The sequence below is a fragment of the Epinephelus fuscoguttatus genome, linkage group LG23 (assembly GCF_011397635.1).
Source record: "Epinephelus fuscoguttatus linkage group LG23, E.fuscoguttatus.final_Chr_v1".
Lineage (NCBI taxonomy): Eukaryota > Metazoa > Chordata > Actinopteri > Perciformes > Serranidae > Epinephelus > Epinephelus fuscoguttatus.
The window spans coordinates 36,702,819-36,716,709 of NC_064774.1; the positions used below are offsets into that span (position 1 = coordinate 36,702,819).

Here is a 13,891-nt window from a genome sequence, read left to right on the forward strand (position 1 = left end):
TCACACGATGAATTTTGCCAGATTTCTTTTTATGAACAGATGGGCTGGGTTTTTTTAAGAAGCAGTAGTACCAGTTAATGTTTGAATCAGTGCATCAAGGTTAATTTTAATCTTAATAATGACTGGGATCCACTGGGATGACTGGGATCCACCTAAGTAATGTAATTTGATTGTAGGTGCATGATCCATATGCCTCTTCTCAAATTAATCTGGGTTCCCGTACTCCTGTACAGCTTCGTATGCTAAATCTTAGCACATATTTTGGGACACTGGCAAACTAATTCCATCTGTTAATGCTAATAGTACACATATGCATGTCCGGATTGAATTATCCACATATGTTCCCTCCAAGGTTATAGCCAGCAATGTGCATATGTCCATTCAGTACACAGTGTACATACGTTGTGTTTTCTACATCTGTAGTTTCTATGTTATTTGCTGTGTAATCTTCAGCAGTCAGTATGCAACATCTGTGGATGATTGTATAGCTACAATGATATGATGACTGCTAACCACTCTTCTGTTCTGTCCCAGATAACTTTCAGGTTATCCCTCTGAGTTTTAGCGCAAACCTGGACAGCTTCAACCCAAACATCCCAGAGTGGAGACGGGACATCGGCCAGGTTGTCACCAAAATACTTGTTAAGGTAGGACTTTAAGTTAAGTTTGAAATTATGCTTTCTTTAAGTAATTGTTTATAGCATGCCATAATAACAGAAATTTAGTAGTCTATATGTGAGTGAAATTACATGATTATCAATAAAATTCGATAACACGAACAAGAACAACCAAAAAATATTAAATGAAACATAAAAAATAAATAAATCCCAATACTTACATACACTTCTTTATTAAAAACATTAAAATTCATATTAAAATACTTCTCCATTGTTGTTGTTCAACACTTGTACATGTAAGATGTGACTGTATGTCTCTGTGGTAGGCTATTGTGGTAGGACTCCTCCACTGTGACTGAAAAGTGATAATCAATACGTTTTCATGCACAAAATATTCCAGTTTTTGCTCTTATTCTGAAAAAGACAACATTCCCACTAAGCTGCTTACATGGCGAAAAAATTAATGTTCCTTTAATACTCTACGCCCTTGGTCACTAACAGGCGGACCGCGGTCCGAATCCAGACCCAGACACCGTCCTGTACGGACCCGGACCTATAACCAGTAAATTAATAAGGGATTTTAAATTTTGACGGGACGCTTCTATTTTAACTGGTGCAACTTTTCTAGTCTTTACGGTAATGGTTTAGCTGATCAAGCAATGCACAGACCAACTGCATGCGAGTTAAGCCATCCCAAGAAAGAGAAACAGTAAAACTGTTCAATTGTTATTTATTCATTGTTAAATTGGTTGAGACTGTTAAGTCAAGATGTGTAACAGTTTACAAAGAAAAAAGGAAAATTCAAGCTGTTGCTACACTTTATTTGATTTTTTCCAAAATTAAGCACTTTATTTTAAGATGCACAATTTTTCAAAAACTATTTAATTTATTTTCTCCATTTTATTTTTAAATTCATATCTGTATAGTTCAATGTTAAGTGACAATTAATATTGTAGAAATGTTTTTGAATCATACTTTCTTTATTTGATGTGACAGTCAGACGTTGATTACTTTCAGATGTTGATATAACTACTAGGCTACTAGGCTATATCACACTAAATCATATCGCAAGTTAGACATTATGATGTTCTCTATAAAACAGAGGAACCTCTGGAGCAGCTCGTCATTTTGCTTCTTTGCATTAAAATAGGATTTTTTCAAAGTTTGCTACAAATGGGGATATTAGTGTGCATGTAAACATATCCAGTGATTTGTGCAGCATTTTCCCAAAAGTTAAACATTTTTCAACACTGACGACCAGAAAAAACAGCAACCTTGCAGCGCTGAGTGCCTCTTCAAGCTGTTGGCAACTAGTAGTTCTCCAATTGCAAAGAATAAACAAAATATAAAGGCCTCACGAAAAAAAATGCTTGTCACCAATTTTCTTCTGTGCTGGTACGGGCTAGACTAGAACACTAGAACAACATTGAGCGGCTGAGTGGGTGGTGCAGGGACGATAACCTGCTCCTTAACACCACCAAGACCAAGGAACTGATCAACGACTACAAGAGAAATAAAACAGACACTGACCTGAAACGCCAATACCACAGCATTAATTAAGAAGGCACAGCAGAGACTGTACTTCCTAAGACTTCTCAGGAAGACCCAGCTCACCCAGAAACTGCTTCTGTTTTTCTACCACTGCTCCATAGAGTGTGGGTTGATATACTATATATGTCTGTGGTATGCCAGCTGCACAGTAGCAGACAGAAGAGCACTCCAGAGGGTCGTCAACAATGCTCAGAAAATTATTGGCTGTCCTCTCCCCTCCATGGAAGAGATGTATAGATCCTGCTGGCTTAGAAAAGCCCCGAACATTCTGTCCCACCCAGGACACCTTCTGTTTGAACTGCCGCCCTCGAGCAGGAGATACAGGACAAACTGGTTAAAAAAAACAGGTTTTATCCAAAAGCAATAACTGCACTTAATGAATGCACTAAAATTTGACTGTGACTTTGTAGTGCACTCAGACATAGGTCTGAGTGCACTACAAAGGGATTTGTGCAATAGGCTAAATGCCCTGTGTGTGTTTTTATACTTTCATTTTTGACTATATAGTTTGTTATTGTTTTTATAAGCTCTTTTTTACTGACATTGGCACTGAGGAGGTTGCATTCAATTTTGTTGTACATGTACAATGATAATGAAGATATTCTACTCTATTCTATTCTATTCTATTCTGTTCTATTCTATTCTATTCTATAAGAAAGATGGCCAAATCAAAGATGCCCACAGAGAGAGGGAGAGGTTCTGCCTCAACTATTGGTTGGCCTGAAGAAACGTAAAGTGAAGCAGGAGCTTTGAGTTCCATCTCTGTATGGGTTCCAATTCAAAGATATTTTAACCTGATCAGTGTAGGATAGTGGCCACATGTAGTGATCAGAGAGCCATGGTTGAAAGGTGAGTATTCTGCTGTTATGATAACTAACAGGTGATTGACCTGGTGACATCATAGGGTAACATGCCACAGTGAGCAAAGGTGAATGAAGACTAGCTTCATAGGCAGAGTTTCACACATAGGTGTGAAAAACAGAGGACTGTGGGGAGCTAAGTTCCTTCATACTGCCAAAATAAAAGGGACCTCTGCTGCTATTTTGGGCTAAGGTTACAAGAAATGTCAGTTTACACAAGTGAAAAAATCATCTGTGGAGTACGGTGATCCCACAATGGCAGCATACATACTCAACAGACATGTCACCCATTTAGCATGTTTGGGATGCTCTGGGTTGGCATAAACGACAGTATGTTAAATTTGCTGCTAATCCAGAAATTTAGCACAGCCATTGAAGAGGAGTGGACCAACATTCCGCTGTCAACAATGTACAACCTGATCAACTTTATGCAAAGGAGATGTGTCGCACTATATGACACAAATGGTGGTCACACCAGATACTGAGAGATTTTTGGGGATATTGGTGACCAAAACAACATTTCTGTAGCTCTGTAGCACTAGACATGTAAAGTTCAAAAAAAAAAAACTGCAATAAAACTGTAACCATTCCAAGAGAGAAATAAACTAAGTCTTTTGTTTACATAAAAAAGTCTTTAACTTAGAAGAAATTAACTTCTGGAAATGCAAAAGAGGCGTGGCAGGGCTTAAACATCATGATTGGCAGAGCCTCCAAGCCTGCAGTGGCTGACCACCCCGATCCCACCTTCTTCATGGAACAGTTAAATAGCCCTAACCCTAACCCTTACTTCACCCGGTCCAACAGCAGCAGCACACCAACCACCTGGACCCCCCAACCTCCAGCCCCACCACTGATGAACAGCTAGTGACATCTTGCGTAGAATCAATCCACACAAGGCCTCTTAGAGTTCTCACCCGACTGTTCCTGCACCTTCTGGATTCTGGCCGTTTCCCCAACCAGTGGAAGGAATCTACTATAATCCCAATCCCAAAGAAGACACCTGCTACAGATCAGTAGCTTTGACATCTGTTTTATGTAAATGTATGGAGAGAGTAGTGTGTGACCAGCTATCGGACATGCTGTCGGACAAACTGGATCCACTTCAGTTTGCCTATAACCAAAACGCAGTGTAGAGGAGTCTCATACTTTTGGACACTGTTGCTAAAAATCTGGACTCTGCACACCCACACACTAGGATTTTATTCATGGATTTCTCTTCTGCTTTTAATACTGTAAACACTAACAACTTGCTGCACTGCCTCTCTGACCTTCAGGTTCACCCGACACTGATTTATGGATTAAGAGTTTTTACTGGGCAGACCACAGCAGGTGCTTTTAAGTGGTTTTAAATCCAGTAAGCTGGTTTTAAACATGGGACTTCCCCAAGGCTGTGTTTTATCCCCCATTCTCTTCTCTGTTTACACCAACAGCATCACCTGTGGCAGTGAAGGAATGAGACTTTTTAAATATGCGGATGACATGGCCCTGGTGGCACACCTGCCTGGCACTGATGCTCTGCCCCTTTACCAGCAGGCGGTCAACAACCTGGTACAAACATTTGTTGACTACTCACTGGAGCTCAACATCACAAAGACCAAGGAGCTGTGCTGTAGGGGCGGAGACAAAACAGCATTGCCCCTTTTCCAACCACTCAGCATCCAGGGTCAGCTGGTGGAGCAGATTCAGTCTTTTAAATACCTGGATACAGAGATAGACACCTGCCTGTCTTTTGCACAGCACACTGACTCAGTATACAAAAAGCACAACAGTGCCTCTACCTGCTGAGGAAACTCAGGACTTTTCGTGTCAGCAAGGACATTTTAACGTTGGTTTACCGCTCACTCAATCTCACGGTCAACATTTCATCCTGGTACAACCTGCTCACCGACAAACACAAAACAAAACAAAACTCTCCCGCATAATAAAGCATTCCAGCAAAATAATCGGCTCACCTCAAACTCCACTGTCTGAACTGTACAGCCGCTCACTGATCAGGAAAGCCACCCTGATCATAGAGGACCCCTCTCACCCCCTCCACCACTCCTTCCAGTTACTGCCATCAGGAAAACGGTATAAAGTCCCACTGGCCCGGAAAAACACTTATAAGAAATCTTTCATCCCCACTGCAGTAACTATTCTAAACAATATTAAATAGACACATGCACAGTCATATACCATTTTTTCATTCCCCTTGTGTGTTTTAAATGTGATCCATGTTTTAAATGTGATGTGTGTTTTAAATGTGAATTTGAGCCTTGTCAAAGGAAAATTTCTGTCACCTTTGGGACAGACAATAAAGCTTATCTCATCTTATCTTAAACCTGTAAAAATTGGGAGCAAAAACAGAAGTGTTGCATTTCAACTTTGTTCAGTGTAGGTTACTGCAAACAGCATCTTTGCTGCAAGTGTTCCTGTTCAAAATTACTCAGACACCCTCTGTGCAAAACTATAAAACGTTATGTGAACACAAAATTGCCAATTTCTCTGAAAGATAATTGAAACTGAGGAGTCGGGAACCTGCACGTAATATAGCTGTTAGCTGCCAAATCATTGCCTCCAGAACTGGTGCTGCACTATATAAATTATAATGTTAATTTAAAAATCCATTGTTATTAATCATAATTGTTGTTCACATGAGTGGGGTACAGGAGGCGCATGAACCCCTCCTTGAAAATCTCAGATTGTTGATTGTCGTAAGACACGCTACACTGTGGTGAGGGCAGGTACAGACCTCCCAGAGGAGCAGAAAGTCTTTACAAATCAGTGGTAGCAGGGCATTTCTGTCGGGCACAATCTAGCTGTGCTAGCTGAGCCAGCCCTCAGTGGTATGGGAGAAAGAGGGCAGCGGGTTCAAATTAAGGTCTACAGCAGCAGACATTGATGTTTAAGGCATCAGAATTACTAATGATACAGAACTGGATGTGAATATAAATATAAATATATATGTGGTGTGAATGATTAAATTATTTCAGATCCTGCTCTCTCTGGTTTGTTATTAATGAACTAACTGTGGACTTCCAGAAAAAACGAGCTCAGTAGCCACTAGTTATAATCATAAAATATTGAGGGACTACTCAGTAACTACTCAGTATAATGAGTTAAAGAGTTAATGACTTGGTTTTTGCCACTCAATGACTGGTTCAGACTTATTTACAATCAACTCATACAGAAAGTGGTCAGTATTTAGAGTCACAGATATTCATGAACTAATCATTCCCTAATGACTGATTACTGTAATATCTCCCAGTCAGTCATGATGATCTACTATATAGTCCTCAAATCAAAACTATTCAGATATTATCATTATACTATTCATTAATTATCAGGTTATTCCTGATTCATTCTCCACTTGTTCCTTAGTAACTAGTAACATTTTTTGTGAGTAGTTACTAAGGAGCTATTTTTAGTAGATAGCTATGAGTAGCTTTTTTTTTTTTTTTTGCAGATTTAATCTTTACATATACCGTATTAATTTTGAATATTGATTACTGCAGTTTGATGTTGTTACTTACCTTTAATCTTTTGACTTCAGAACACAGGTGTCCCTCTGGAATCCCTTGTTACAGTGGTGAAGCCGGGACTCCCCACCAGAGCTGACCTGTACGTTCTCCCACTGGACAGCACATCAGCCAAGAGGAGCATGTTTATAGATAAGGTACATGTACATGCATAGAAAAGCATATTCAGTATATTAGTGTTTGCCTGACAAGTTACAGCTTTTGTAGACAGAAGCACATTTTTAATTTACACAAAGAGGCACAGTAAGGACTCACTATTTTCTTGATTTTTATAACAGACTCCCATTTTCCAAAACATTTTTCTAGGCCTGCACACTGTAGTGGGATGGAAAAAGATGACAGTTCTGAGAATGAGGCCAAACTTTGCTTTGTTACTGTTACAGCAACAGAAACCGTTTCCTTCTCTGCTGTGACAGTAAACGCAACACAAAACCCCACCTGTGCTGTACTCAGAGCTTAACAGTGTTAAGGTGAGAACACAAACCTTTTATGTTATAAACAGCACGGCTACAGCCATGTACCCACACTCCCACACACCGTCAGTGTTTCAGCCTTTCAGCAGAGATACAGAGACTCTGTTTGAAATTACATACTAACATGCTATTAATACCAGGTGTTACATAAAATTGAGTATGGCACAACAGAAACAACCAATCAAAGCTGAGGAATCTCTAAATGCAGTTGTCAATCTTGCTGTTTTAATATGAATCAAGACTCTGTAACTGCATTACCTATTTCTTGCCCCAAATGTCTTCAGAAACATATTTTCGTGTACTTTTTAGCAAAATAATAAAAAAAAGTTGGTCCCCAGGTCACCATGTTGAAAACAGCTGAACTGCATTACCAAGCAGCCTGACTAACGTTCTCATTTTACAGCTAAACAGTCACCAAAATATGTTCTTTAAACATCTGAGGAGAGAAATAGGAAATTAAGTAACAGAATCTTGATTCAAATTTGATCAGCGCTGCCTGGTTTGACAGTTTGTCCACAGTTCACGAGCAGTGACTGACATAATTGCTTTGGCTATTCCTCACCTCTGAGTATTTTCGTTCACATTGGGTAGGGCCATTGGGGATTAAAGGTCACAAGCATTCAGTATTGGTTGTCGGCATTGCCTCTTATATACAGAGATTTCTCTGGATTCTCTGAATCTTTTGACGATATTATGGATTGTGGATAGTGAAATTTCTAAATTCCTGATAACTGTTGCCTAAGAAGTTTTTACAAACTACTGAATGTCACCCCATTCTTGCTTGTTAATGACTGGGCCTTTCAAGGGTGCCTCTTTCATACCCAATCATGATATTGTCAGCTGTTATTAAAGCTGTCACTCATTCAGAACATTTGTTGGAATGTCATATTTTTTTTTAACTGTAATGACCTCTTTGAATTAAAGAATTTCAGTCTATAATCACAACAGGCCATTTGAAGTAGTTTGCCTTGTGATCCAGCAGAGGTTGTTCTAAACATCGACTATTAGCTTATCCTACTGCATGCCCATTGACCTATCAATAAACAAAGCTACAGGACTTGACATTAAGCTTTTCAGGTGTTATGTGATCTTACTTGTCCAAAATGCAAAATGTGGTTTCAAGTGTTTGGAGGAACATTTTAAGCCAAAGACAGTTGCTCATTACTCTATTGTGCAGTGTATTTGAGTTATGAGTTATTATTTGGGTTGACAAGTGATGAACATGTGATGAGCCTGTAATTGGTAGACAGGCACAACAGGCATCATGGATGGCTAACAACAACATTTTACACAATTTTCAAAAATATATCACAATCAAGGCTGGATTACAAGGCCTCTAAAGGGGATATGATTGCATGGAAGCCCTTGTTCAAATGGACAATAAGAGGGTTAATGTTAGCTTCAGGGCAAAAAAAAGGAGGTCCCTCACCTGCACCGTTCTAAAGATATTTAATGTATGTAACTTTGATGTATTGACCCCAAAGTTAACTTCTATAGTGTCCAGTAAGCCAAATGTTTCTCATCAGTCCTGTTCAATGCTTGGTGGTGTGTTCCATACAGCTGGAAAAGTGGTGAATCTGAGGACTCACCTGCTACCTTGCCACCCAATTTAGGCAGTGGAGGCACCACAGATGAGCGAAGCAACATCCAGCTTATACCTCATCCTATTCTTATTATTCTGATATAGCTGTTAAAAACATTTATGTGCAGGACGAATGTGATGTAAAGTATTTATATAGCCCTACCTGTTACTGATTAACCCCATTTACCAGTGGAATGTTCCATACGTCATGTTTGTGACGTATATAATGTCTTTTATACAACAGTTAGTTCTGGCCCTGCAATCTGATTGGTGGAGAGACAGTAAAACCGTGATGATATTGGAGTACAACATCATGGTTATTTCACTGTGTATGTATCACTCCGCCTCACAGCTGATTGCAATCAACAATCGAATCAAAACTGATGGTTAGTGTCAGTTAGGTCAGCAGTTGCTTTGTAGGCTAATTAATTCATCCACTGTCAAACAGCCAAAAATATGGATTTATTTCCTAAAATAAGTTTTGAATTGAACTATGAATGGTCATCAGAGGAAGATGAGGGAGAGGAGAAGCTGAATCCATCTGAGCACATATCCAGGTTTGTCAGTGTTTCATCAGTGGAGCTCAGTGACTTGGAGAAAAGCAACATACTGTCAGATCAGAAGGCAGATTCGGCTGTGCCTGTGAAGCCACAGTCCACCATGCAGTCACCAGAAACTTATTTCACCGGCTGCACAATTAATGGACATGTGCAGATAAATGTGTATAAAGAGTAAGTGCCTGGCACACCATGTTTGCATTACATAGCAACGGTGACAGCGGAGTCCTGAGGGAACTATTTTTGTTGGCGGAAGACAAATAAAATGTTTAAATTATCTATTTTGTCCTCATTTTTCAACATTTCTTAATCAGCCTTGCTATTTAATTCGAGCTCGTGATGTTGTACTGTGATATCATCACGGCTGTAATTGTCTTCGGCCTACGACCGAAGTGACTGATAACAAGATCTGTATAATGGATTATAAAGAAATTCATCAGGTTTTTATTTTATAGACAATTGATCTGTATTTATAGCGTGATGGAATGACAGCACAATGATGTGTGTGGTATGGAAAGCTCTGGTCCTGTGCTTTCAAGTCATATGCGTGGCATTTCTGTGCGACCCTGCATTCGCGAGTAATCCATCCAAGAGTAATGTGTGTGCAAAGCCGTATGAAACCTCTGTTATACATGATGGTAGTGTCGCCGGAACTTGCTCCAGATAGCATTGTTTAATGCAGACTGCAGGGCGGCTACTGATTCACCTGACCATTTTCTGACCTCTTGTGTCACTAGGGGCATGCGTCCTAGTTTGTTTACATATTTTGATCTCAACAAGGTGGCCGCATAGTCACTCTTACCTTACATGGGAAGCAATTCAGCTCTGTCGCCACTTCTGAATGGTGTGTAACAGTGGTCCAGTGTCCATATTCGTTGCCACAGTAAATATGTTCATGTCAGGCATAAACTTCTTAAGGTTAGCCTGACTGAAGTGTCCATCAACAATGACTTTAAGTGTGATTTCACGTTGACATCATTGAAACCTGTGTGTATATGCTACTGAGAAATGCTGCAACAGCAGAGGGGGCTCACAGCCTTGTAGAGAGAGGAGGAGAGAAAAGGTGGGAGAGGGAAAGGGAGAGGAGGGGTTGAAGTCGGTCTGGATGTCAAGGCCTGTTGATCGGCTGCCAGCCTAGTGCTGCAAGTACTGCAGCACTGTGGACACCCTTTCAAAAGGTACTGTTTGAGTTCATCTGTGTCTTTGAAAACAACCCTTGCCAAAAAACACTGAGGAGCTCTACCCTCTCTCATCCCTCTCCTTAGAGGCAGGACGTTGGATTTTAATGCTGCTCTGCCTCCTTTATGTATCTGTGTCTAGTTTACATGTGTATGTCTCCCCTGTATTTTTTCTAACAGCTGACTAAATTTGAGTTGCTACAGCTATTTAAAGGAAACTTTAGTCACCTTCAACCAGTACCATCATCACAGCGTGGGCAGTGAGTGGAGATGAACAGTGTTTGGCATCCCCTCCGTGCTGCAAACCCCTGGAGTACTTGCTCATCTGCGAGCTGGCCACACTGCAATGACAGACCAGTTTCCCTTTCTGTAGTTGTCAGTTTTTGTGGAGACAGACCTTCAGTGGCTGGAGTGCCCTCGACTCCTTGCTGGATCACCAAACTTGGGTGAAGTGAGAAGAACGGAGTGTGCATCCATAGTTGGGCTTGCTAGCTAGCAGCAACCTCTTGCCCGCTTGATCAGCAAACTTTCCAGCTTTGTAGTCTCTGAGTGGCAGGAAGTGAAACAGAGGGACTGTGGGGTACACCACGTGTGCTAGCTAGCAAGCAGCAGTCTTTTTCAATGGCGCTGGCAGCCAATCAGGGGACCTTTACATATGACAGCCCACTTCCTTCATGTAGAAGGGTTAGAAAAATTATAGACGCAATTCAAAATTCAATATAAATCACACAAAATGGACTGTTCTCTAGTTTTGATTGATGTTAAAATAATTTTAAAAAAAACATACACTATGAAGGCATAAAATTGTTTGTGATAACAGTAAAGGGCATTGGAACAGGAATCTTTGGAAATGAATGGTAGGTGAAAGAGCATGTAAAGGTTGGTTGAGTTGGAATAATGGCTGTGCAGGACAAAATATTTCATATTATTGATTGTCTGTTCAAAGACATGAGGTACAGTAATATGCTGTTTATAATTGTTAAAAAGCTAGGTTCCTATTTGCAACCTTTCATCATGTTGCGGAGAAAGCCTCACTGATTTGGATGTCTAAAGAGACTTTTTATTTACCCAGATAATGTTGGCTGTGGTCACATGCTCACTTAGCTACACTAACACTGCTATACTCTCTATTGCACATTCACACCTTCCCTGGGAGTCTTGTACCATTGGCCACTATGGGTGGTGTGATGGTGCCATTGTCTGATTTAACTAAAATGTGAAGTTGTGTGTTTTGTAAAATATACTTTTAAGACTTGTTGTGGCTTTGATAATCATTGTGATTCATTTGTTGTTTTACACTTCATGTGGAGCCAGCAAATACTGCTCAGTCCTCATAATGTGTTAAAGTATCTTACAATTGCTAATAACCTTATACAGTGTTGTAACTTTACTTAAGCCAACAACGTCATGCTATAGCTTATTATTGATGGTAAATGGTAAATGGTAAATGGACCTGCATTTGTATAGTGCCTTTCTAGTCATCCGGCCACTCAAAGCGCTTTTTACACCACTACTCACATTCACCCATTCGCACACACATTCATACACTAGTTGCCGAGGCTACGTTAGATAGATAGATAGATAGATAGATAGATAGATAGATAGATAGATAGATAGATAGATAGATAGAGGAAATAGGTGTCCACAGCCTGTACACAATCAAATCACAAAAAAAACATCGCCACAAGGAACACAATACAGTGAGGGAGGGAGGGATGTAACAGAATTTGAGGGTGTAGTTAGTTTATTTGCCTGCCCACACTGTTTTTTATTTTTTACAATATATTTCTCAATTTCATATTTCCCTATTCTCAGTGTATTCCAGCCATCATACAAGCCTTCAACAGCAACAATGTCAGCTTTGTGGTGCGAGGAGGTCTACAAGTGCTGGTGATGCTAACTGACCCAAATGCAGGTGCTGTATATTGAAATACTATTTGCATTACTTCCAATATAGTCTGCTTTCCAAAATGACAGTTGGTTTTTGTTTTTATTTTTAAGTGATAATCGCATGTTATTGATTTATTTCCAAGGGCTAGGCCTAATTGCTAATGACTCATCAGCTACAGTAGCAGAAACTGGTGCATTCATGAACCATACACCTGCAGCATTCTGTATGGATGCTGGACATCAATACTCTTTCATTCTTGTGCCTTTTCCCTATTTCTGGTTTCCGAAGTAATCCAAATCTTATCCAGTTCAAATCTGTCTTTGCCTTACTGTGCTTTGTTTTATCCACCTAATCATCCTTGACTGAGTTTAAATGGCCTTGTCATGTACTGATATTGGCCCATTCAAGAAAAGCTTTCACTTCAGTTGGATATTTTCTTTCTGCTGCTTCTGCCCCTTCGCTCCTGCAGCCACTGGCTCAAGATTTATTCTTTTTCACTATACTTTCTGGATTTGTATCTCATAGCATCTTCTAAATCAAAAGGTTTTTTTTGTTTATATGTGTGTGTCATCACCCCAGGTTACCATGGAGCTGCTGGAGGTCTGGGTGTTTGGGCTCTAGCCATCATTTTCCTGATCAGCATCATTACCACTGGCTCTTTCATCCTCTACAAGTTCAAAAGGTAAGGCAAGTCATGTTAATGAGGGGTGGCAGTCAGCCCAGAAATATAAAGCCAGGATCCAACAGCACCTTCTCAGTTATTTTTATACCAGTCTCTACAGCTGAGGCAACCTGGTCTCACTCCAAAGTCAACGAAACTTGGCACTTGGTCAGTGACCTCCGGCGGGGCCCAGCAGCGTCAGGGGGAAACATGGCAGGACAACAACAAAAGTTACGGTGGATGCAGTCTGAGTAGGGCAGGTGGGAGTGGTGGTGGATGGGTCCAACAACCACAGACTTTCACCCAGGAGGCCAGTGCTTCCCATAATATTGTAAAGCCAAACCCAGTTCTTTTTTTCCTAAACACAACCATTTGCGTGTGTTGGCAAAACGTAACAATGCGCATTCATTGTTGAAGGAGAAAAATTTGTGGTGTTGTACAGATGTAGTGCATTTATTTTGAAAGAGACTTAGTCCATGACCAAATGTTGATATGTGACAAGGTCAGAGTGAAAATGTGTTGAAAACTTCTCTGTCTAACCAAAACTTGAAACAATAGTATTTTCCTCAGTCTCTGAGAATGAATTAAGTTATGTTGTTATTGGTGTCCATCCCTGATATGATGTTTTTTTTGGCCTATGATTCATTTGCAGCCCACCAAATTCTAATGACCACACCAATAGAGTGGTGCAGGAATGTGTCCTATCACCCAGAAATGACTTAGCATCTCGGCAATTACGGTTCCCTCCTCGCAATGTTAATGGATTTCTCAAATGTTCTTTTTTGTTAGATGGCTGAAATAAGGCCCAGCAGCGTCAGGGGGAAACATGGCAGGACAACAACAAAAGTTACGGTGGCTGCAGTCCAACATTTGTGGCCCAACATTTGCAGAAAATCTGGCAGTATAAAAGGGGCTTATGTGAATGCGGTATGTGTTGAAAACGGTTTGGATTAGTGCAGAGGATGTTTAGTTGCATGCAGCATTAGCAAACTTAAACATTTAG

At 40.3% G+C, this 13,891-nt stretch overlaps 1 protein-coding gene across 3 annotated transcripts in view; it reads left to right on the forward strand.

The window, feature by feature from the left end:
- sorcs2 (sortilin-related VPS10 domain containing receptor 2) overlaps nt 1-13,891 on the forward strand; it is a 1,110,317-nt gene that overhangs the window by 1,086,888 nt on the left and 9,538 nt on the right. For all 3 annotated transcript variants that reach the window (XM_049568808.1, XM_049568804.1, XM_049568807.1), the window contains exons 22-25: nt 535-647; nt 6,561-6,683; nt 12,152-12,251; nt 12,807-12,909. In XM_049568808.1, coding sequence (XP_049424765.1) covers nt 535-647; nt 6,561-6,683; nt 12,152-12,251; nt 12,807-12,909 — 439 coding nt within the window. The remainder of the gene's footprint in view (nt 1-534; nt 648-6,560; nt 6,684-12,151; nt 12,252-12,806; nt 12,910-13,891) is intronic.